General features: G+C 41.2%; 1 protein-coding gene across 2 annotated transcripts in view; it reads right to left on the bottom strand.

Moving 5' to 3' along the window:
* The window catches only part of FAM124A (family with sequence similarity 124 member A), a 37913-nt gene extending 18828 nt beyond the window's left edge, over window positions 1–19085 (bottom strand). The window contains exons 1-2 of one of the 2 annotated variants that reach the window (XM_088522117.1): window positions 18967–19085; window positions 8235–8266 (exon numbers count right to left, since the gene is read on the bottom strand). In XM_088522117.1, coding sequence (XP_088378243.1) covers window positions 8235–8266; window positions 18967–19025 — 91 coding nt within the window. In that variant the 5' untranslated portion in view covers window positions 19026–19085. The remainder of the gene's footprint in view (window positions 1–8234; window positions 8267–18966) is intronic. The other variant, XM_088522118.1, reaches the window with a different exon arrangement.
* Between the last annotated feature and the right edge of the window lie 6989 nt (window positions 19086–26074).

The following is a 26074-nucleotide window of genomic DNA, read 5'->3' as shown; positions in this document are numbered from 1 at the left end:
GTCCTGCAGAGCTAAAATGAGGAAAGCAATTGTTGGCATTGCCAGCACAGGGTGTATTTACTAAAAAAACTGTCTGAAGAGCTTCTGCCTTCACAAATGTTTTGTCATCTGACTCAGTGAATCAAACAGCTTTTCAGCTGCTCCATTGTAACTAGTGCCTCTGAGTTCTGAGGCAGGAATTGCCATGGGACTGACTTCTTTTTTTTCCTTCTGTCTTTGGGCAGATGTCCCAATAAATGTCAGATTTTTGGATCACTTTTGTCACTGCACCAGCTGAACTTGGCATGTCAAGATCCTTCATGTAAATCTTCGCTCAGGATGACAAGCCCACTAAACTCCTGACTAGATCCTCGTGGGACAGCAGCAGCCCTTTCGCAAGGGGAAATACAATCCACATTACCCACTAATCCAATTTATTTTTCTTTCAAATCTTTTCAGTAATTTTTATTAGAATTGCACTGCATTGCAGTGCTTGTCAAGGAGAAACAAATGCAGAGCTTTGGCAATGCTGATCCAGTAACTGCTTAGGGTACATTTACATCCTCTTTGATTCAGAAATCCCAAGAAAGCAAGAAGCTAGGAGGAAGTAATTTAGCCATGCAACACACACTCTGCATGCGCTAAATAACCCCCGTGAAACTCTTATTTTAACACAGAACAAGAAATACTGGGTTACTCCAGTCATTCAGAACTTCAGTCTTTACAAGGGGAAGGGTATGCTTGTGATTTAAGCCACACACTTGAAGTGACGTACAAACTAATCTAGATTTAATTATTGCATTACATGCATCTGTGCATTAGCTCTTTTCTATCTTCTCTTTCTGACCATTGACCATTTTTAATCACGTGTTTAAAGACACTTGTTTCCTCTGTAATCTTTATGCTTCTGAATAACCACATAAAATAAGACCAACGAACACTGAATCTCCCTACTTGGACTGGTTCCTAACATCAGCTTCTACAAAGACAGAAGTGCAAATAACTTATTTGTAGTTTCCACTCAATGGTACTCAGTAGTAGTGGTAACTCCATGTAGTGTCTGACATAAACAAGGCTCCATGTGCACCTGTTGAAATAACAGAGTCATCGTCTGTCTGCGATTGTGGTTGAGGCTGGGATGTTTGTGGGCCTCAAAGGAGGTGCTGTGTGGTCAAATATCATTGCAAAACAGGAAGAGGATGATTAAAAATTACGCAGCTGAGAGGACAGACAAGATACTGAAAATCAACAGAGCCTGCTGATGTTGCTCAGGACAGATGATTCAAACTGAGAGATGGAAAATTCCTTTTAAAAATGAGAAAAAGCTTTTTTACTGTGAGGGTGGTTGAACACTAGAGCAGGTTGTCCGGAGAGGTTGCAGAGTCTCTGTCCTTGGAAATACTCAAAATCCAACAGGACACAGTCCTGGGCAACCTTCTCTATCTGACCCTACTTCAGCAAGGAGGTTGGACCAGCTTATCTCCAGAGGCCCCTTCCAAACTATTTTGTGGTTCACTACTAGACATTTTATTCTGCATGCAAGTGTGTGCTTCTTCATCACAGAGGAATTTGGTGATGAGCAGTCACATAAGCACATTTTGCAGAGCTGGCAGCATGTGGCAGTGAAGTTTTCCTTGGTGACACAGCTGCCGTGGGAGACAGCATTGCCCTTTCCCACCAGCACCACGGCACTAGCCCGGCGAGACGTGCAGAAGATGCTCGCTGCATTCACGGAGCAGACTCCGATTTCACCCCAGAATAAAACACCTGAGTTGGTAACACTCATGGATGCTGCAGACCATTCTAGATGATTTGGGCCCCATTTCCTCTTCCATTTTTATTACATTTTAATTAGTCTTCGTTTTATAATAATATCTTCCAGAAATGCAACCTGATGCTGGCAAGCCCACTGCAAATTGCTTTTATGATTTTATCTACCACGGTCTCTTGCAAACCATTGCAAGCGTATCTCAGATCTCTGTGGAAATGACAAACAATTTACTAAGATGTGCTTCTGTGTTGCAGTAAAGAATATAATTATATCTTTATATTTATTAATGATGTTAGTTGGAGAAAGAGGTTATATAACCCTAGTCCAGCAGTACCCAAGACAAAATTCGTTTGAAATAACCAAGCTTAAAGTGAACAATCGAAATAGAAAATTTTACTTCTGTAACAGATTTTTAATGCAATGCAATAAAATAAATCTAACCCAACCCTTTTCTACTCCTGGCTAGCTCTGAGCACTTTAACTGTTTAATGAAGGCAACAGCATTTGGAAATGACATGAGTAAAGGGAGGCCATTTCTTTTGTTAGTGGCTTCCCATAAATCTGTGTACTGTTGTAGCTGCTGTAGCTCCCCTTATCTCTACAACCAGGAAGGCCAAATCTATTGTCTTTAGTGAAAATCTCTATTACTAGAAAATAAAGAAAAAAAGAACCCACTGGAAATTATTCTGCAGTGCCATTTTGACAACTGTGATTTCTCAGTCTCTGAGTGCTTGGCAATAAAAAGGATTACTTAAGGATTAGACCTGGGAAAACTTGTGCAGCTACTTTGCTTTCCTATACAAAAGGTCTAGAACTTGCCTTTTCTTTTATTCAAGATTACTTTTTCTCTTCACATTTCCTTCTAACAATGGTTGCAATATAAGAACTGGAATAGGGAAGAATAGGATTCTTGCCAGGTAACATCAAGAACTGGAGGTGATGGTCAGGAGATATATATGTATATAAATGGAAATATATGTGTGTGTGTGTGTATCTCTGAGCACTGATGGAAAGACGGCCTCGTACTGATTTCTCGCAGTCTATCTGATGGACCACAGCTTTTGCTAGGCCCTCAAAATGCAAGTGCATGCAAATACTAAATTTCTACCTCCAGTGTTAACACTGGGTGCAACAACTGCCTGACCTCACAGCAGGGCTCAAAGGGAAAAAAATTGCTCAAAAGGAAAGCAGAGAAGTAGAGAACTGAGTCAGCAAAGGAGCACAATACAACTTCAAGAAACCACAGCAGTTTACCGCTAATTTAATCTATTTTTTTTTCTCTATCTGAATATCATCCCCCGATTAATTGACTTTAATGAGAATTGCCAGGTGTCCAAATAAAACTGGGAATAAATCTGGAAGGAAAAGAAGGTTGATGAGAGTATGACATCTTGGACCACTTAATGGCGCACAAGGTATAAGGCTCTCCCCATGAACAGCTATTGCTGTAACGGTAACATCCTACTCCTCCTGATGAGATCAAGCACAAACATTTAGAAGTGAAGAAAATGGAGAGAGTAACTTTAGAGAATGTTACTCGTTTGCTGTAGCCCTCTCCATCCATAACATTTTAGAGCAATAATATGGAGACGGCAATGGGGCAGGAAGGAGTATAAGGACTGGCAAATTATCTCAGGCAAACAAATCACTTGGGAAATAAAATGTACTGTCCAGATAATTATCAGCCTATTTCAAGGTACAGCTTGCCTATCTAACAGATAAGATACAGCCTTTGCAACTCACTCTGTCACTGGAATCAAGATAACAGCGAATAGCAACCTTGGCTTTACTAGCCCTGCAGTTTTACACAACAGGACTGTCTCCATTCATGGCTGAGAAAACAGAGTCCAAAAATAGTCCATGGGACCTGATACAGATAGCACTGATAAAATACTGATCAAATCTCAAAAAGATCCGAATTTATACTAATACACACACATACAAAAAAGATGCTAAAGCAGAAAATAACTGCACAGTAAATTTGTTAAAAAAATAAAGCTTTGTAACCTACATCGTTGCAAATCTGCCCAAAGAAAACATCCTATACTTAATTTTAAAAAACAGAACATGGGTAAAATTCCATGGGTTGGGAAGTATATGCACCACGGAAATAATGTTTTAATACCCCATCTCTCAAGTTTGTAGTCAGAGTATAAAAATGATTTAAAAACAGTGGAGAAACTCTGAATCATTCCCCAGATGCTAACTGCAAGGCAGGGCAGCTGGGGAGGGTGAATTACCAGCTTTCCAACTGCAAAGCAGGGCAGAAACATAGCATGAACTCAATCTGCTACTCTGTTATACTGTAGCTCAGGCTCCAGATCTGACAGGTATTTCAAATGTTACAAAATCAAAAAAAAAATCTTGTTCCAAATTATTCACTTCTGATTTGAGTCCTTTTGAAAACACCCTATTACAAATGCAAAAGCTAGGCAGAAGAGCAAAAGAGGAAACAAGCATTTTTCATCAAAACTTGTCCTCTCTCTCTGAAAATCATCCCTGAAAAATACAGCTCCAAACAACTTGAAGATAATTAAAATGGCAGTGAGCAGAGACTGTTGCTATTGTGCTGCCCTGCCTAATTAATTACTTCTTTGTAATTCCAAATGTCTGTATCCAAATGTCTCCTCTGGCCTTTGGATTTTATGGTAGATAGTACGCACTTCAGGCAAGGTCCCCTCTGTGTATGTAAATAGTCTAGTGCAATTGCCTCTCATATGTGAGCAGAGATCCCCAACGGTAACTGAAAACAGAAGTTGGAAATACGAATAGAAGGAAGTTAATTACAATTCTTGATTAATGCAGGGCAGACCAAAGGGCATGGCATCCTAGTAAGAAACACAATCAGGTAAAGAATAAAGGAGAAATGGGCTAGACACATAATTCGGGGCATCTCTTCCATGTCAACTCATGCCAAACCTTTCAAAGCTGTAAACCAAGCACCTTGTGGGCAGGTTTGTTTGGCCTATTTATTGTCACCTCAGCAACAGCCAGAGCAAGCAGGGCAGATGAATAACTGCATTCTCTTGAAGAAACACAGAGAGAAACACTCTGCAAACTTCGGTACTCTTTCCTGAAGTACTTGCTATATGACCCTGCAAATGTTAGATGAATGCTGTGGCCAAGAAGCATTTTGTGGTTACCCAGGGCTGGCCCATAAGAGCAAAGAATAAAAGAACTGAGATGTGGCATAGGAGCAAAGGGCCAGCAAAGCCACCAGCCTGGCCTTTGAGCTGCTGGAGCATTACATCTACCACAACAACATTTGACGTGGCTTGGTGGGAAAAAAAGCACTAAAATCAAGTGAGTGTGGACTTTCATACAGTAGCCAGTGAGATTTTGCTTCTGCCTTTATAAGGAGTGGTAGTCATCTCTCCTTAGTTCATCTGACAAATCTTTCCCATCCTTTTCTTTGGCGTGCCTGCAAAAACCCTTAGACCAGGAAAGTTCATCCAGAAAAGTACGAGACAGAGTGGAGTTAGTCATTTATTAAGGTGTGAAACCTGAGCCTCGTTGGTACCCAAGAGGAAAACTTCTGCAAAACCAAATTAGTCATAATCCTCCTGGCTTAGATAAACTCCCCTTCCTGTGCAGTGGGCTGCAGAAGAGGCAGCTGTATATAATGGAGATTCTCTGCTTTTTAATTTATGATAACTTATTTTATATTAAATTTGGATCCAACTGAACCATTGACTACAATGCTTTCTGTACTACAAATAGCAATTTCTGAATCTTTTTTTTTTTTTTCCCCTAGGAACTTTAAATGGCCAAATAATGGGGTTCTTTGATATCTTTTCCTCAATTATCTTATTTTCTCCAAATACTTTCAAAGACACTGCATATCTCATGACTGCCAGTCTCTGGGATGAAAGCAATTCTCTTTCTCCTCCATTCTTTCCTGTGAATGTTATTGTTGCTCTTGCACTGTCTGACCAAACCGACCACACAAAACGCGAAGTTAAATATTGCTACTTGTGAAGCTGTATCAATGTAATTTGCCTTGGAAGCAGAAAAGAGAGAGAAAGAGACAGTCCTGTCTCCTGAACTTTTGTGTCTTTGCTGGAATGATACTGCATCTTTGTACTGACAGATGACTGCTCTTGAAAGGTACCTGTAACCCCCACATGTTCTCGACAGCTTTGGTCAGTAACACAGCAAGGTGACCAGAATCAATATGACAAACTGGAGCTTAGTTTTAAACAACTAAAAATCACCTACACAGCTAATTTAATAAACATTAAGACTTAGAAATTTGATTTGTTATCTTTATTTATAAGAAGCACAGCAGTCACACAAGGTTGGTAATAGATCAAAATCTAACTTTTAGACGAGAAATACTTGACTTTAAGCCTTGTCTTGTGACACTCTTACTGGACAAATACTTAGGAGTTTGCCCAAAAAGTGAGAGAATCTGGCACATATTCACTGACCTATCTCCAAAAACTGAGCTGGGAGGATGGAGGTTACACACATGTTGGGTATCCAATCAAAAATTCTAAATCCCTTTACTATCATGGAAAAAGTTGGTTGAATGGATTTTACCTCCCAATTATTTCAAGGATTATACCTGCCAACAGGAAACCAGAAATATTTATATTACAAGATGAAAGCAAAATGCTGCACTGAATTCGTTCTGAAATACACACACAAGGCAGAAAATAGATAGCCAGCTCCCTGCTAGTCACATTGGCTCAGGACACAGGCATTAAGAATCCTGTCTGATCCAGCTCTTGTTGAAATCAACAGAAGCCCTCCACTGAAAACCAATTTTCACAGTGATTAAAGATCCAGATTATAAAACATGATTTATTATATCTGAATTTTTGACCTGCTTGCATTGGATAAATAAAGTTCATGCCTATGGGTGAATCAAAGAAACAGGTATCAGCACACACCTTTATAAGAGAATTTCTAGTAACTGTGCTTGAATAAGTATTATGAAAATGGCTGGAGTTGGGAAACAGAGGACTGAAAAAGCAAGTTGTGAAATTCCTGATTATGGAAGTTAAAACAAATAGAAAGTAATTTTGCATTAGTAAACAAACAAAAAACACATAGTAGGTTTCTTTTATTTACTGGTTATCTTACCATAAATAAATGGTTTATGATAAATATCTAGAAAGATTGGACATTCACTAGAGCATCTACAATCTCTACAAATGAAAAAAGAAATGTCTCATAGCATTAGTGTTGGCCTCAGCTTACAGTGAGTTCAATCATTTCCGTGGCCCCAGCTGTAATGACATTCATCATTACAGACAGGGGATTGGAAAGACACTTTCACATTGGACATGTTTACAAGTTTTGGTCTCCTTTTGTCTTGCACTCTTATAAGCACCCATGTTTGACTATTATTTGACTTTATAAATGGCTCTAGCTTGGCCATAAACATCCAGTTTAATTTATATATTATATCTAGATATAGTCCCAAGAAGAGCAGGAATTTGCTAATGCAAAGAGTTTTACTGGGTCAAGCAGAACCCTCGACTCTTTTTGCTATAAGGTGACAAGAGGCTGGGAGTGAAATTCAGCACAGCACTGACTTGTGCTATTTAGACATATCCCCTTGATGAAAGTCTTCCCTCTTAGGGATTTCTAATGCCCTCCACCCTCTTCTCCCTCTCCTCCCAACTCCTTTCAAGAGTTGGTTTGGTCCTTTCCCTCCCTCCTGTCCATCCTTCAGAAATCCACATAGGCACGGAAGGAGACCAGATCCATAAGGAAATATAGTGTCCATTTATTATTGCTTGGAAATAAGAAACTTACCTCATTGATTCCCTTTGCAGTCTCCATCAAATCCATGACACAAGAACAAGATCACCTCAGCAGGAACCATCACAGTAGTGCCAATGTTTTTTGCACCCAAGAACTAATTTTCTCACTTAAAAACTAACTTCAGTGAAAAAAGATTAGCTGAAAGCATTTTGAAATCTTGTGAGAGACGTGTCAGGCAAAGCTGCTATTTTCTTCTTAAGTAAAAAGGCTCAAGTAACCATACTCTGTCTGTCATTGCCTTCTCTTCTCCAACCAAGTAACTTTTGAACCATCTGCCAACTTCAACAAAACTGACAGAAGGATAAAGACTTCAAAGATAACTAGGTTTCTAGGAACTTCATGAAAGCAAACAACTGTGTAAAAAAGACATAAATGTGTGTTTGTCATTGAGGGAAAAAGCTCATACAGAAGCCTATCACTTTGTTAAACTTTACAGAAAACATACAGGAACAAAAAACAGGAAAAATACTTCAAAAATGCTACCATTCATGGAACAGCTATTGTCTCTCTTTACTTTTTCTGCCTCACTCTTTAAACGTACCACAGTATGGTTGTATTTTGTATTAAATAGAGATAAAGGGATCCAGGACTTATCCTCATAAAAAACCTGTAGATTTCTCCCATTAACATTAGACTGATGTTAATAAATAGTAGTGATGGAAAAAAAAGGGTGAAATTCAATTATTTCAATTCTCAAAATTATACTCACTGCTTGTAGAAGACATACGGCTGTATTCAGACCTGTAAGACAAAGATTTTGGTTAAACAGGGCTAGGTATCTCAAAGATAATCAAAATATATCAAATCTACTTTACATTGCATATTAAAATACTTTAGATCCCATTCAGTATTATTTTGATACTAAGAGAATAACTGGAACTGGTTTTGAACACGGTTCAAAAAAACTGTCACCTTGCAAAAGTGATAAAAGCCTCTATATAGACTAGAGTAGAGCAAATAGGTTTTAACTAGGCATGGCAGGTGGCTTTTTATACTGCCAACCTTGGGGAAAAAGTTAGAGCTCAAAAGGCTCTCTAACAAAGAAATGAATAGGCTGCTTCGGGCACAGGTTTAGAGCTGAAGTCTGCCAGATTTTGACCCCTTCCCCATCTTCCTCCTCTTATATCCTCTGAAAGCTGCTTTGCAGCTAATCTTTTTTAAGACAACTCTATATAGAGCGTAGTATTTTTATTGTCCTTCAGACACAACTGATAGGGAAGCCAAAAAAATGAGTTCTAAAATATGAGCATTTACATTATTCAATTTTTATTTAAATTATGAAGATCTTTGCTTTAGAAAATCCTTTTTCTCTTCAGGTCATTTCTCAGCAAAACCACAAGCCAGATTGTACTTTATACCATGCCAGTACTGCACTTTTTTTTGCAGCTGCATATAACACCAAACTTCTGAAAACCCAGCTCTGGAGCAATTTAAACTTACAAACATGGCCCACTTATACCCTAAAGATTCAGAAATATTAAGGTAAAAAAATATATATATGCCAACATGGAATGTATTTTTAAATTCATTTCCATTTGTGAGGCCAACACAAAGCACTCAGAACTCATGTGTAGGGAGTTCACAACCACATGCCATCAAATCCAGCACTCTCTGGGTCCCCCAGATAGAGCCCTTTCTCCAGAGCTCCTCACCACAATTAACTTCTTGCACATATACCCTGGAATGCCCTGAATGGAACAGGCAAATTGCTCAGGGAGCCATAACACGGAGCTTGGCTTCAAAGCTAAGTGCTTGTTTTATATAAACAATTGCAACAAGCTTGTAATATTGCTTGAAATGAAAAAAACATGTGAACCTGGACTCCTACGGTATTTATCTGGAAACAGATACCATGTAGGCATATTCCCAGGATACCTTCATACTTCATGCTCTCTGGTATGCACAGGAATAAGGACCATAAATGCCACATATTCATCATGACTACTTTAGATTTTAATATGAAGGAGAAAAGTAATTATTGTCACCCTTGTATTTCGTAACCCTTCATTTGGCATGCAGCCTCCTAAGGGTCAGATGCTAAAGACTCAGGCACAGGTGAGAAAGAGGACAAGACATTTCCCCTACATCTTCTCGCCCGTCCAACTTGACCAATTGCAGGTGGCAAAACTGACATTCTAACACCACTAGCAGCAAAAGATATTCCACAATGCCACCAGGTACTTTTGAAAGAGGTTTGTGTAGTGCCTGGGAGGTGAGCTGCTGACAGGGGCTTGCAACTCTGTGTACTGCGGTGTGCACACGGTGTTTCCTTCAGCTGGTCAGGTTGGCATCTTTTGGTAGCCTGTACATTTGGGATGGTGTTAAAACTGCCTAATATATCACTCTTCACAAGGCCAGAGGCAAGCAATATCCATCCAGCTGCTTCCGGGCAATCTAAGCAAGGATTCAGTTAGTCTTCTGTTTGAGAAACCCAAAGCTGCCCTTCAACATATCTGTGTGTAGCAGCTGGTGGCTAATTTATTATAAATCTACATTGCTTACATTTTAGACAGAAGCAAGACAATATTTTGTCTTTTGCTTGCTGCGAGCAAGAGCAGCCTTCTAGTACTTCATACGGTTATTTTATTATCCCAGGGTGCTGCAGGCACATTACAGGACACGGGGAATTAATGAGTACCGAACCACAGAGCTGACATTCCCCATACAGGCAGCACATGAAAAATGAGACAAGAGGACAATAAAAAGCTGGAGAGTAAGAAAGGAGGAGACAGTGGTGCGCTCAGAGACTAATTACGCAGACACATTTTAACGGGCTTTAATTATTTTTGCTGTAATTCTAATATGGTTCAGGCTAATAATTGATGTTTGTTGCATAACTGATATGTTAAAAAAAAAAAAAAGAGAGAGAGATAATTAAGCTCAAAGGCTTACGTTAACTTTGGATGCCTAAATGAGGACTGTACTCTCCTAAAGCTCCCTCTATAGCAGAGAGGGAAGAAGCGTCTGGGGAGGAAGCCTACAGAAAGCACGCTCCAAATCTGGGCTCTTTGGTTACATGCCTAAAACTGAATGGCAAGATTATGCATCTCTCTATGGACTCTCAGTGGCAACCTGAATGACTTTAAGCACAAAACTCAAGAAAAGGAAGGAATCAGTGCACTAAATCTAGTCCTTTGGGCAAAAATGGCAGTATTAGTAAAATGTTTGACACTTCCAAAATATTAGTCATTAATTATTCAGATTTATAACCTGCACTGGAAAGTTGCTTACAACGAGTAAATAAATAAATGCACAGTTTTTACTTCTTTCTCATAGTCAACCATTTAGGATACTGGAATCTTAAGTTCCAGGCTCTTTTAAGCTTTTCAGATTATTGCACCCAAGAAACGTTACATCTGACATGGTCATGCATTAGCAAAATTAAATGTAGAAATAAACACCTCCAACATTGTTTAGGTCTCTGGACATTAAGCTTTCCATCTCTGTATATACTTCTGTTGGTTCCCTTAGGAGATGATTCTCTCCTTAGGATAATTAAACGGCAAAGCACTCTGACTTTAATGGGGAAAGACTGGGGCCAAACTGCTCACAGGTTCCAGGGTAATTATGCATTTCTGCAGCAAGCTATTTCCTTTGTACTATTAGTAGATATTACATTATAGATAAAAGAAAAAGACATTTGGGACAAAATCTGAACAAATGGAGGACTGTTCCCTTTGTAGGTACATAATGAGGAAAAAGAATGATCAAAAAGAGTATTGAAACAGTGGAGGGAGTGGATATTAAAAGGAGAATTCATTGATCAGTCAAAAGATACTTCAGTCTGTAAAGAATTCATGAATGGTCACAACCCACCAGCAAAGATGAGCTGTGAACATGGCAAGAAACATTAAAATAGGGATTTAGAAGTTTGACAGAAATGTGGGACGTCCTCTCCCACGAGTTGAGGATCAGGGTGGTATGTTACTGTGGGCTGTTAGCTCTTGTGAGCACAAAGGAACCAGAGCAGTTCTCTGAGATCATCATGTGATCGACAGCTCCAAATGACCCAAGAAGGGAAAATACTCCATGGAGTACTAGCAAATAGCTGCTAGCACACTTTGCAAGTATTAAGATACCTAAAACATACTGCAAATCCCTGCATTTTAGTCAAAAAACACTGCTATCTTACATCTCTTTGACTCAAAGAAGCAACACAACTACATTGGGTGGTTCTGTGCTTAGCTTCCTCAGGCTTGCTGATCAATCACAACCCAGTATCACAGCAACCTGGTTATGCTGGTGACACCCACGCTAATCAATGAACGTGCCCAAGAGTACTATTCGGGGCTGAGGCCAAAAGCCATGAAACAGCCTGTGCCATTAAAGTCTTCTGACTTCATAAGGAGACCATTCACATCAGTCTTCTGGGAACAGTCACTGGCCCATGGTAAAACACAGCTAGGGATTTGGGGAAGAGAACCAGTGGGCCTAGCCAAACTGAAGTACTGTTTAGTGCACTGATATAGACATAAGCACAGTTCCTGAGCCAAACACTATCTCCACAAGACACACTGCTGCGTAAGATGAACATATGTCTCTCAAGTTATTTCTAACACAATAATCCATGACAATATGCCCAAGGTCCCCATTGCCAGAACTCCTTATTCCCCCAGAAAAAAAAAAAAAAAAACAGAATTCTGTACAGCTCACTAGATCTTCTGTTGTCTGCATCCTTGGCTTGCCTAGGACTGATGGTATGGCACCTGTTATAGCACACTTTTTCATAGAATCATAGAATCATAGAATCATAGAATGCTTAGGGTTGGAAGGGACCTCTAGAGATCATCTAGTCCAACCCCCCTGCATACGCAGGGTCACCTAGAGCACGTGGCACAGGACTGCATCCAAGCGGGTTTTGAAGATCTCCAGAGAAGGAGACTCCACAACCTCTCTGGGCAGCCTGTTCCAGTGCTCTGTCACCCTCACTGTTAAGAAATTTTTCCTTAAGTTCCTATGGAATTTTTGGTGTTTCAGTTTCCGGCCATTTCCTCTAGTCCTATCAGTGGCCACCACTGAAAAGAGACCATCACCGTCCTCTGCACTCCCTCCCTTGAGGTACTTATAGACACTGATTAGATCCCCTCTCAGCCTTCTCTTCTCCAGGCTGAACAGGCCAAGCTCCCTCAGCCTCTCCTCGTAGGGCAGATGTTCCAGGCCCCTGATCATCCTTGTGGCCCAGGATCCCATTTGCCTTCTTGGCCACGAGGGCACACTGCTGCCTCATGGTCAACTTGTCATCCACCAGGACACCCAGGTCTTTCTCCGCAGAGCTGCTCTCCACAAGGTCGGTCCCCAGCCTGTACTGGTGTCTAGGGTTATTCCTCCCCAGGTGCAGGACCTTGCACTTGGCCTTGTTGAGTTGCATGAGGTTTTTCACCGCCCAGTTGTCCAGTCTGTCCAGGTCCCTCTGGATGGCAGCGCAGCCCTCTGGGGTATCGGCTACTCCTCCCAGTTTCGTGTCATCAGCAAACTTGCTGAGGGAGCACTCTGTGCCTTCATCCAGGTCATTGATGAATAAATTGAACAGGACTGGGTCAAGGACTGACCCCTGGGGGACACCGCTAGCTACAGGCCTCCAACTAGACTCTGCACCGCTGATCACCACTCTCTGGGCCCTGCCATCCAGCCAGTTCCTAATCCACCTCACTGTGCACTCATCTATCCCACACTTCCGGAGCTTGCCCAGGAGGATGTTGTGAGGGACGGTGTCAAAAGCCTTGGTGAAGTCGAGATAGACGACATCCACCGCTCTCCCCTCGTCTATCCAGCCGGTCATTTCATCATAGAAGGCTATCAGGTTAGTCAGGCAAGATTTCCCCTTGGTGAATCCATGCTGACTACTCCTGAGCACCTTCTTGTCCTCCATGTGCTTGGAGACAACGGCCAGTATGAGCCGTTCCATCACTTTTCCGGGGACGGAGGTGAGGCTGACTGGCCTGTAGTTGCCTGGGTCCTCCTTCTTGCCTTTTTTGAAGACCGGTGTGACACTGGCCTTCTTCCAGTCTTCCGGCACCTCCCCCGTTCTCCAGGATCTTTCAAAGATGATGCAGAGTGACTTAGCTATGACATCCACCAGCTCATACAGCACTCTGGGGTGCATCCCATCAGGGCCCATGGATTTGTGGGTATCGAGGTTCCTTAGGTGCTCTCTGACCCAATCTTCCTCTACCCAGGGCAAGTCTTCCTCTCCACTCGCTTCTTCTCTTCTCTCTAGGCCCTGGGGCTCTAAAGGGCTGCCCTTGGTAAACACCGAAGCAAAGAAGGCATTGAGCAACTCTGCTTTTTCTGTGTTATTTGTAACCAGGGTGCCCATCCCGTCCGCCAGCGGACCCACGTTTTCCCTGATCTTCCTTTTGCTGTTAATGTATTTGAAGAATTTTAAAGTATTTGAAGAATTTTTTTTTGTTATTTTTAACGTCCCTTGCCAGCTTGCCTTCCAGACGTGCCTTAGCTTTTCCCTGCCTTCTATATCTAGATAATAACTGCTTCATCTTAGAGTTACATTTAACAGCTCCTCTGCTTTCCTTCCCCAAAGAAAGTGTCCTACAGGGCACATGGAGGGCTTTTTTAGCAGTTAAAGCACAATGTGCTAGTCAGGAGAGTTAAATTTGTAGTTCTGTCACATGGTTCTTCTCGCCATATTCCTGTGGGCTGGATTACAATCTGTTTCACTGATATAAATCCAAAGCAAGGCCATTACCTTCATTACACTTGTACTTCTAAAGTCAAGACAACTGCAATGGATAACTTAGAACATCTTGTCTCAAAATGAATTGCTCTGGATATCTAGTAGAACGTGTGAGCAAAATCTGAGGACGGACTCCCAGGTCTCAGTTTTAACTACCGTACTGGGGAGCTTATTAACAACAACAGTGCTTGAGGCTCTGGGGAAAGACATCATCACATCATGACAAAGTGTTGTGTACAATCTCCCAAATGCATCTGATCAAGCAGGTGCCTTTGCACGTCATTCACTCCTTGGCACACAGCATTGTCCAGAGAGATGGATGCATCAGGATGCAGCTAACACATCAGGGCATCCAAAGCACTGGGCAACCCTTGCTATCCACTGAGGGCCCTGGAGCTCTTAACTAGGCATGGAAGAAAACTAAGATTCACTAAAACCAAATGCCCATCTGTACCACAGCTAGCAGAGGTGAAGCTCATTCCATCTGAAACTGAATCAGCTCTCCTGGCTAGTAGGATGTGCTTTAAAGCCTGCTTACATGTTGCTTTCAGTGACTGGCCCCAGTGCAACACTGGCTTCTGCCAGGAATTCAGAGTTACACTCCACCTATCACATCTGATTAGAAAGAGTGCCTCAGCACCAACTTGTGACAAAAAGCTCAATTTTATATTATTTGGATGTCAAATCACAGACAAATTTTATACCTTGACATGTCCGGAGTGATAGATGTATATATAGAAAGTTAATGTCTCAGCAAAAAAAAGAAGAAACTCCAAGATTAAAAAAAGGCCTTAAAATAGGTTTCAGCAGCAGTGGTTTGTATTCCCTTGTTTCACATAAATGGAAGTAATATGTGACAAGCACCTGTTGTCTAATGCGAGGGACTATCACACAGATGACAAAGTCATAAAAATTGAATCCCTTCAAGCTAGAAGGATGAAACAATGGCAAGAAAACAAAAACAAACAAATCCCACAAACAAACAAAAGATCATTTAAAACAGTCCATTCTGAGGACATACATGAATTAATATTTTAAAGTGTATAGTAAAGAATGTTCTTTTCTATAGACTATTTTAACTTCAATTAACAGCTGTATTCTTCTGTTTTAGAAACTCACAGTTTACAGAGCTGTAACAAAGAAAGGATTTTTTAAAAAATCTTTTTAACAGACAAGTGAACAGGCTGAAATAACTCTGGTGATCTATCCAGGCTCTCACTGGCAGCTACAGCACAGTCAAGAAATCAACATAAGCTCTGTAAAAATTAACTTAGGGAATTGATAACCACTGGGGGAAGAGAAGAGATGGAACAAGCCCCCTCGACTAATAACTGCAAACAAATAAAAATGAAATTTCCTTAATACAGGCAAACAATTAACTGCTGCAAAGTGCACAGCATCCTAAGCATCAAATACCTTTTGATTCTCCATTTGAAATGGATCTGTATATATAGTTGGACTATTCCTCGGCACTTGTCGGTTACCAAATAAATATTATGATTTGCCTTCTTCCTAAAATTTATCAAATACTCAGCAATCAGCTACTAGAGAATTTGGTTTGCATGACAGAAACCTAAATATAGAGCTTTTATTTAACTTAAATTGAAAAAAAAGTACTTCAATAGTGTCTCCCTACTTCCTCTAAAAATGATGAATTGTCTTCAGTGTAAGTGAAAAGGCTCTCTAATTTGCTATTTCAAATCATTTAAGAGAAAACTAGAAATTAGCTTCTAGTAAGTTTAAACACCTAAAGAAGGAAGGGAAAAGCTAGATGCTTAATAAACTTAGGCATTACTGGTAAGCTTAACTCTTAAAATCGCCATTTTTATAATGATAAAAGGGAACAAGTGAGGTTGTGCTGGGAATTGTCACATATACACTCGGCATATACACTCAGTAAATATGAAAGGGCATCCTATAGCACAAATCCTGAAGCACAGGGAGTCAGATGCTTCCCTCTGGATCTCAGCTGTGAATGCAATGAATTCAACTTACACTTCATCAGCGGTTGCCAGATTGTTATCTGGCCAATGCTTCAAATTTATACGGCCAACGACTTCTATATTTTTTTGAAGTTTATGTCAACTTGAGCATTTCAGCCTCAGAGATAAGGAATGACACAGAAAACTGGTTTGCTGTTTGGAGTAGGGATAGCAAAATAAAGGCTGCATGGTTTGTAAAAAGCAAGCAAGCAAACAAACAAACAAAACTTCGAAAATGCCCATTTCTACAATTTATTCTCTTAAGCAGTTTTGCATTCGATTTTTAGCATTTTTCTTTATAATTTATATACAATCCATAATTTATCCACAATTCTTTAAACATATACTCCTCCTTTTCTGTTTTTTTTTTTCGTTTTTACCTGTTTACTTTCTAATCCAAGAAAAACAAACAAATAACAACAACAAAATTCTTCTTTCCAGAAGTTTGGACTTTAAGGTACAAAAATTTGAATTGATTGAATTACTATCACAGAAATTTGTATGTGGTCCATAGCTCTCCACTAAAAGATTTTAGTCACTGATTAAGTTTTTTTACTAAAAAGCCCCAAATAAATTTCCCAAGAAAACACACAGCGTACAGGCAACATTCCGAGGACCAAAATTAGTGAAATTCTTTTAAATCCCATTAATAAACAGCCAATAGAAACTACTTGCTTTATATGTGTTATTCCCTTTACTTAGTATTCAAATAACACCACCTCATCTTACTGGATTCTGTAACTTAAAGCAAGGTATTTTTGTTCAGCAGTCTCTTTGTCTTTCTACCTACCAGGGCAACTGCAGGAATATGAAGGTATCTTCTAAAGGATTGTGTGGATGGGTTTAAAACTAACTGATGGTTTCTGAAGCACGAGTTTTGCCTGCTCTACAGCTTTGCTCCGCAGCAAAGCCTTAGGAAACATATGCCATTTGTAGCATTTAATGTATTAGATTTACTAGCTGCTATAAACAGTTTCAGTGCTACAGCTTCCATCTAAGAGCTCACACATCATCACATACTATCATCAGGATGACACTGGCTTGCAGTGCTTGGATTTGCTATATAGCCACTATACACTACTGTTACACTTGAGGTCAAACTCCTCCTGAACTACTTTGACAGTTGTCTCTCCTAATACATAGGATGATGGCTGAACTTCAAAACGTGTTTTTTTTTTTTTAACCATTGGGTAACTGGAAAACAAGAAAACCAGTTCACTTCAGCAAGGGCTATTATCGGATATAGACAAAGTAAAGGGCAGATCTTTACTGATAAGGAAATGCAAGTGCTGTGAACAGTTGGTTTGGTGAGAAAAATGAAATATAAACATTGTGAGAGAGACATATGCATCATGTTTATCATACTAAAATAGCTGCTAAATAGAAAGAAAAATAACAATCGGAATGTAGAGGTCTTTTTTTTCCCCCCCAGAATAAACTTCAGGAAAAAAAAATATTACAGCTATTAATTACCATACGTCATGATTAAAATTCCCCCAACAGCCTTTTCTGCTAAACTATTCCTTCCAGCGTCAAGCCTGTGATGAAGATGCCTCATAAAATCATCAGCTTTAACACCTCACGGGCGCCAGACATAAGCAGCTGTCTTGCTGATCACTAAGGTCTAACTAAAGGCTAATGTCACCATCTGGGTCAAATCCTTCCCAGCAAAATACAGGTTTTTCTATTCCTGATAAGCTCAGCAAATTAAAAGTGACTTGACCCATAAGAGATTTTTTCTTTGAGCTTTCAGCCAGCCATGAATTCACTGATTATTTTATCCAAATTTCCCAAAGATGAGCTAAAAAGCTCTTGTCCCAATGACCAGGAAGGAGGCCAAGACGTTTACCTTTATGCTGATGTCATGCACACAGAAAGTAAAACATTTGCCCATAGGTGTTTCTAAAAGACTGTAATAATTTATAGTGGAAGGAAAAAAAAAGTTCACAACTTTTGAAAAGACAGAACATTTATATATATATATATGTGAATGTAAAGTTGAATGTATGATAATGGCATGGATGATTCCATTTTCATCTAAAACTTATTAGAAGACTATAATATTGCTGCTTCAGTCTGGGTACAGTGTCACCACGTTGCAACCAAGAGCCAGTTTTACAGCCCTGCTGTGCTCTCAGCCCGCTGTTGGAGCACAGCGCCTGGCAGTACCCCTGACCCTCGGTACCTTTACTCACTCGCATTAGTTTGAGATCAGGGTGCTCTCTCTACCCCAGGGGAAGCTCTCCTCGACCCCCGTATCGCTCTCACGGGTTGAACCGTCGCTCTCGTGCCTCTTACACATCCCTTAGGTAGGACAGTCCCAGCTGAGCTTTGCGGGTTGGTGCGGCGGGACTCGGGAGGGCAGCAAGCCCGTCCTGGGCTGCTACAAGCCTGACCTGCCCCTGCGGCTCCCTGACGGGGCTCCCCAGGACCCAGCCCGCGGCTTCTGCAACGGGGCAGGCTGGAGCAGGCGCCTCCTCCCCTCGCATCCCCCCTGAACACAAGTGAGATACGGCGGGACGGGGCAAACCCAGGCGGTGAGCAGCGAGCCCTGGGGCCTGCGAGACGCCCTGGGGCTCGCGCTGGAGACGCGGGTCCCGCCACGGCTTCGCGTGGTGCTCCCCGCCAGCGAGAGGAGGAGCAGGAGGACGGGGCCGCTCTCCAGCACCGCGCAGCCCCTGCGGGGGAGGATGGCGGGGCTCGTTGAGCCGCGCACAAAGCCCGCGGGGCGACAAGCGCCGCCGGCGGCCGCGGGGGAGGCGACTCACCCGCCCGTCTCGGCTCCCGAGTCCACGCAGTCATCCTCGCCGCCCGCCCTCTTGTCCATGGCGCCGTCAGGGCTCCATGCCCGCCGCCGTCGCCGAGGCTGCCTCTCCCGCGCGCCGCCGCCGCCGCTCCGGCCCGGCCCCCTGCGGCGGGGCGGGGCGGGGCGGCCGTTAACGGCCCATAACGGTCGCGGCCGCCCCGCGCGCGGAGGCGGGAGGCGGCCGCCGCCTCAGGGGGTGTCCAAGACGCCGCCGCCGGGTCCCGGCCGCCCGCGCGTGGCGTTCCCGTGCGCCGTCAGAAACTCCTCGCGGGTCTTCAACTGGCAAACTGCTTTTGTCCCCGTTATTTTTCTTTTTTTTTTTTTTTCAAGTAGAAAGAAAGGCTAAAAGCGCTGGTGCCTCCTCTTTGCTGTCCCTCCGTGTCCCTGCTGGGAATATGCCCCCATCACCGTCTTTTATCTGAGATCTTGGGCCCTGCCGGGCTTTCTCTAGTCTCCCTGAAAGACACCTGCCGCCTACTCCTTGCATTAAGCGTATTCATTATTTTGGAGTATTTGTGAATACTGTGTGAATTTCTGTGATAATGGAAAAGAAGCACCCTAGCAGTAAGGAGAGGAGGCAGCACACTGATTTACCTGGTTTTGCTTCCAAGTGGAGACCAAAATTTGCACATCCCGCAAAGCAGGGCCAAGCACGAAGCTGAAACCTGGTGTTCCTGTGCTCCCTGCTACTGAGCTGTTAATGGGATAACTTAAATAAAATAAAATAATTTAAATAATTCTTCCTTTTTTTTTTCCTTTTCAGTATTTGAAATGTGAAATACTAGACAGGACCAGAATGTAGAAAAATGCTGTACAAGGCAGTCTTAAATTGTCAAAAGAACTGCTGACCTGGATTAGCTGTCTGTATAGTCTGACATTGATGTCCTTCATTTAAAGACCGCTGATGGTGTAGAGAGCCATGTATAGATGTACACTAACAAAAATTTATAGCAGCAACTAACCTTCCTTAGCAGCCTCAAGCTGTGTGTAGTTCATGCCATCGTGTAGGCCCTCTAAAATAAACTCTAAGTAGGGTCATTTTAAAATCAAAGAGAAAGACAGTGACTTGGGAATGACTACATGCTGTCAGCACCCTGAGGGAGCAAGGAGCGTATATCAAAACCAGGCAGGCCCGTTAGGACTCTGATAGAAGACATTTTCTGGTTCCCCTATCTGTTCAACAAATATCAGAAAAAAATCCTAGTGCTGTGTGGGGAGTTTAGGGTTTAACGTGTTTTGAATATCTGGCTTGATTTGCACGCATTTTTAAAAGCAGTATAACTTTATGTGGAGGACTTAGCATAAATATTCCAATAAAAATAAGGCTCTAGGAATGGAGTAACCCCCTTTAATTGGAACCTCTCTTCCCACTTTCCTCCAGCAAGTTACTAAATGCTATTCTGGACAAAATGCTATAAAAGGTGCTTGATAATCATCAGTCCTGTACTGATGTGTGTATAATAGTTCAGAAATTACGAAACCAAAATTTTCTATCTTTCCTGACTGGTACATTATACCATCTAAATAAATTCACTTATGTGTGCAGAAGGATTATACGTGCACAAAGATTCAGCATATCTTGATTCCAAACTTGCACTTCTTTTTTGGGAACAGCTAAGTATTTGCTCTCCGAAAACAGTAGTTGTAAGAGGCGACACTGAACCCCTCAAAGGAGGCATTCAGTATTCTGTAGTGCTAGTCCTGGACGACCCTGCTGTCTCCCTGACTCTTGGCCCACACAAATACATTTATTTAATCACTGCAGCTCTGTTTAAAAGCAGGTCACTCCCACTCACTTGTAAGTGTGATCTCAAAGTCAAATAAATTGAGTTTAGCCACTGTTGAACTGATTTAAGATGTAACCAAAGCTCCTTAAATATTTAGAAATAGATTTAGTTAAATTGATACATTTCTGCATGTAAAATTTTAGGTGGTCAGCTAATATATCTTTTCTGTCTCTGACTATTATTATTCTAGTTAGTTATGTTTAAGCACTGGCATATGAGAGGATCTGGAATAGATTTTATGCTGCGTTTAGGATTAATTTACTCCATCTGTCCCAGGGAGGGAAAAAAGAAACATTCTAAAGGAAATATATAATTAAGATAGTAAGTAAAGCTACCACAAACTCGAGGCTCTCTTATTTATATATTTGCCTCATTTAACTCAGTTTTATTCTGGTCTTTCACATAATTATGGTGAAAAGAAATCTTCTTTGCAATAAATTCCAGGCATCTCAGAGATTCTAATGAATGAGGTGTTAAGCCTTTGCTTTTGCTTGGCATTTCTGTTACCAGTTCTTCACATTAGCTCTTCTGTATGGTCTGTTGAAAAGAGAAGTTAGGCTTTAATTACTTTCTTGCATTTATGAGACTACCATATCAGTTTCAAGGTAAGGATAACAGTGAAAATATTCCTGGGCTAAATTTCCTCAAATTTCTATCCTTTAGTTAAATAGCATTTAATAACAGTGGTCACAAGGACTGCTAGACATAAAAGTGTTGGGAAAAATCTTCAAGGAATCCATAAAAATAAACCATTCTCTTGTCAAAAAGTAATGAAACTCAAAACTGAGGACATGAAATAAGTCCCTGTTCTGCAGAGAGTTCTCTTGCTGTTAGTTGCCTAGGACCATCTCTAAAGGAGAACTTTTCAGTGTGCCTACTGCTGGATGCCCAGAATTTCCAAGGCTAAACAGTTTAGCTCATAGCAGAGCTGAGCTTAAGTACCACCTAGTCGCATTCGTCCTTGTAAAAATGCTTAAGTGCTGTCACCTCCATCCTTGCAGAAGCAAACGTAGTAGAACGTCCTCATTCCTCACATAATTGTTTTGGTCTTAGCAACTGAGAACACAGCGCAGGAGAGTCATAACTGTGGCCTTGAACTGAGTCAAGTCAGAGTGAAAGGCCGTGGGGATGAAGATCAGATCATACGTGTGCTGAAGAAGAGGAAGATGCAGAAGTTTTGATTTCCATGAGGATGCTGCACTTGGATTCAAATTTCAGTCTCCTTTCTCCTCGTGGAGTTCTACCTACTTGGCTACCATCTTTCTTATCTCAGCAACGAGGACAGAGTGTGCGCAAAAGAAAGAGGGTGAGTCTGGTTCTCCAGCCCAAAGAGAAGCAAGAGAAGAAAGGTAGCACTTCCACTGCCCCCTGTGAATGACCTAATGATTAAGGACACTTGTGGGATGTTTCTAACCTACTCCTTGTATTTCTTGCTGTGCAGTGTGAGAAATTATCTATAGGATAGAGAGAGAAGAGAAAATGTAACTTAAATTGTGGTATAATGGCACCCTGCTGGGGAAAAAAAATATTGAATTCTTTTCATTTTGATCCTCCTCTATTCTGTACCACTCCAAAAGAAAAGAAGCTGCAGTTCATTCTGCATTACAGTATAAATTAGAGAATCTTTCTAATCTTTGAAAAACAGAGCAGAGATCTGGCTTAGCAGAAGGTTCAGGACTGTGCATCTCAAAAAGACACACAGAAGGATGGGATTTTTCATACTTGATTAACGCACTTCATACTGGACTATATTTGTGCTCTCTCCATCCTATGCTATCTCAGTCTGTAGGTAGGATCTGGCCCCTGATACAGGGTCTAAATTCTATTCCACACACTTGTTAATGAATTCTAGGTGCTCTGTGACTAACTCCTTCGTTTCCTGGATCTGGTCTCCATAGAAAAAGTTTTCTCTTTGGCAGCCCAAGAGAAAATTAGCACTCTGTACGTTATTGTTAATTAACATTGTTAATATGGAGTAATGAATTTAAGGCACTGGATTGTGGATTAAAAAAAAAAAAGACAGTTGTAGTTTTAGAAGGAAGAGGGGAGTTACAGCTTGGCATGTGGTTCAGTCTTCATGGTAGGCCAGCCCTAAAAGGCTGACTTTCAGACTGATGCATGTTGCCAAAATATTTGTGGCTCTTTCTCACATAGACTGTTGGGTTGTTGGCTTCTTTAAGGGTTATGGAGAGGTCAGCTGCATTTGTGGTGGGTCTCAAGCCAGACACCCAAGCTCCTAAAATTCTACAGTTCTGAGTTAAAATACAACTATGCAATAAAAGCTGCTTCTTCAAAGCACTGAGGCAGAGGTTTCCAGTGAGGTTTATGGGAATTTGGTTCCCAGGTCCCACTATTTTAAGTTTCATTTGAAAACACTAGGATGCACAGTCCTACCAAAGTGTATAGTACAGCACAGCAAATATGTATTTTATAAGGAAACTGGCTTTTTTTAAACTTGAGTTCTAGTGTATTAAAATTTTTATTGAGAAATCCTAGCACGTGGTAACAACTGCTATAAAAACAAACATTTGGAGTCCCTTTCTCTACCATCTTGAGTACAAGGAGAGCAGAGGGAGTACAAGAGGAGCAGAGCTGAACCCCTTTCTCTGTGTGGGCATCCAGCTGGAGGCTTAACTAACTGAGCTGGGTAATGGAAAGTCCTCTTTGTGGGACATGACATTGAAGTGATTCAATATTGCAGATTTGGAGAAATTCTGGTTGCCCTCACGTTGCAATCTGACCTGTTCAGCCAGGTCATTCAGAGTCTCTAATCAGTGGGTTTGAGGCCTGGGTTTTAGGGCAGTGGCTCTGTGGCAAGTGATAATGAATCAGTCCCCAGGCTTTGTGAATCCATTGATCTGGACCGACATGCTGGATGAAGCGTAAGGACTGACCGCTCAGGTACAACCTGGTTCCTCCTTTGATGGGAGTGTGAGGTTGTATTGGCACATATCCATTAAAAACAGTGAAAAAGTTGAAAGTGAAATGCCATCGAGCTGAAAGGAGTGCTAACAAGTCTCATGTTGTGCTTTTGCATCTTAGGACAAACTGCCAGGTGTGAAAAAATTGTCAGGAAAGCAAAGAACTTTGCTCCATCTGTTCCTGGGGGGCACCTAGAGCCCTTCAGATTCACTCAATATTGCTGCTCTACTAGGAATGGTCATAATATTCACATAAGCAGTCCTATGATAGCAACCCTGGCAACTCCCACTGAAAGAAAAAAAAATCTTTTTGCAGCTTGTCATGACAGTAAAATGTTTTATTCTGGGAAGCAGCTACACTTAAAATGCTGTTGGAATCCCCACAGGAGATTTTATTTTATTTTTTACCACATGGAATTTGGTATTTTTTTTTTTTAAGATTGATTGAAAATCAGATGGGCTTTTTAGTTTTCAATGCTGTTTATATTAAACCTTTCATCCAGTAGTTGCGGGGTTTGGTAGCTGATTTGTCAAAGTCTGTTTTATCAATCTAAGAGTAATTGTTAATAAGTAGATCATAGGAACAGAACTTAAATAATTTTTACTAGAAGATATTTGATTCTGCTTCTGAGAACTGCAGTAGACTTACTGGCATAGACGAGTTTCTAAAGTCCCATATACATTGACTAATGCCAGTGGGGGGGGGGTTGCAGGCTGTACAGCCTTCCTTTCCCCTCTTAGACTGAGGCTATAACCACTTCTTCTATTGGTGTGAAGGAGTAAAAATGTTAAAATATCCCTCTCTCATTTGGAAGTAACCTTACATGCATGATGTCTCTACCTGTGCTGAGAATATTAGGAAACAATGATTTCCACTGAATTATGAGTCAGGTATTCTTTATTTGAAAGACACCTTTGCTGACTGTCAGTGTGGGGAGAGACCCGGGATGGAGGGATGGGATGAGGGTTTTCAGGAATTCTACTTGAGAAAAATACGAATTTCCATTAAAAATTGTCACTCAAGGAAGCAGTGTCCTGTATGTGAAACACAGAAGGATCATCAAAAGGAAGAGAAGACAGGAGAGGACAGGACCACAGCAGCCCTAATTGACTTCAGCGGGAGCTCTCAACTTCACTGAAAGAGTTGCAGAACTATAACTGGGCCATATAAAAGCATTGAGGGCAGAAACTTGGTCTAAAAATCCCTCAGCTAGAAAGGATTACTAGGAAAAAAATTGGATGCTATATCTGTGGTCTGCAACTTTTAACTGAAAATTACATAACTTTTTTTGGCTTGTATAAATCAACTTTTAAAATAGTTCTTATGTTTAAGAAGCCTGGATATGTAATAGTTGATTCTGGTATTTTGAGAAAAGTTCGTAAAATGGCCAAAGATTCTTAATATTTGTTGCTGTAAAACCCCCTTCTTTTTTTTTTGCTTGGAAGCCATCTGTTTATCTCTGTAGTTTATTGCCATCTATTTACCTTAAAGGTTTGGATGGCTTCCCATCTCTGAGAATACCAGCGCCTCCTGGAATCCCTGGCTGCTCTTCAATCTTCTTTTATTGGAGTCTATAAGAAAAGTTGTATTAGATCATATCCAAGATCCACCTAGCCTGATATCTGTCTCATTCAGGGGTCAAAAGCAAATTTAAGCAGTGTAAGAATAGGGCAAACATCTAGTGATACTTCTCTGATTTATCTCAAGATGCAGCTCTGATATTAAAGGTCAGGGATCACAAGAGAAAAAAAGGCTGGATCAGAGCATATGCACACTTAGCTCTTGGCTGCTTGTGGGACCAGTTTAACTATGAGTTTGTGTCAGAATATATGCCTGACTTTGTGAATGCTGCTTAGCTAGTGGTGGGAAAAAAGACCTTAATGAAGCAGAAAAGCGGTCTTGGCAGCACTTATACTCCAAATTACTATTTTTTTTCTGGAAATCTGCACTGTGTAGATGACAGAACACCTAATGGCTTTTGTTTTCAGCTCTGATAAGCCTCAAGCAGGTTTCTATCTTTTATCAAATGTCTCTTGGTGAATCTACCTAGAACTCCACAGCGGTGGCCAGCAGTGCTCCTGCCTGGAGCTGAGCTCTGGTGATGGATAGGTATTATCCTGTGCACAGCTGGGTGGGCATACCCGCTCTGATTTGATTTGATGGGGGAAGTTTGTCTAGAAAAACAAGGTGACATATCAACCACCATGGATTACATGATATCTACTACTGAAGATGCTAATTTCACCTCTAAGTTCAAAGCTCTTTGATGCCCAGACCAAAGCTCATAAGCTCATAATCTTAAAGAAACCCAGTTTGATTTAAACATCCTCTCTTTCAAAGAAGGTCTTGTTCATGAGAACA

The sequence above is a fragment of the Tinamus guttatus genome, unplaced genomic scaffold, assembly GCF_059628265.1.
Source record: "Tinamus guttatus ecotype Peru unplaced genomic scaffold, ASM5962826v1 Tinamus_guttatus_pri_ptg000150l, whole genome shotgun sequence".
NCBI classification, from domain to species: Eukaryota; Metazoa; Chordata; class Aves; order Tinamiformes; family Tinamidae; genus Tinamus; species Tinamus guttatus.
The sequence above is the reverse complement of the archived record's forward strand: the minus strand, read 5'-3'. Positions and strand labels throughout refer to the sequence as shown.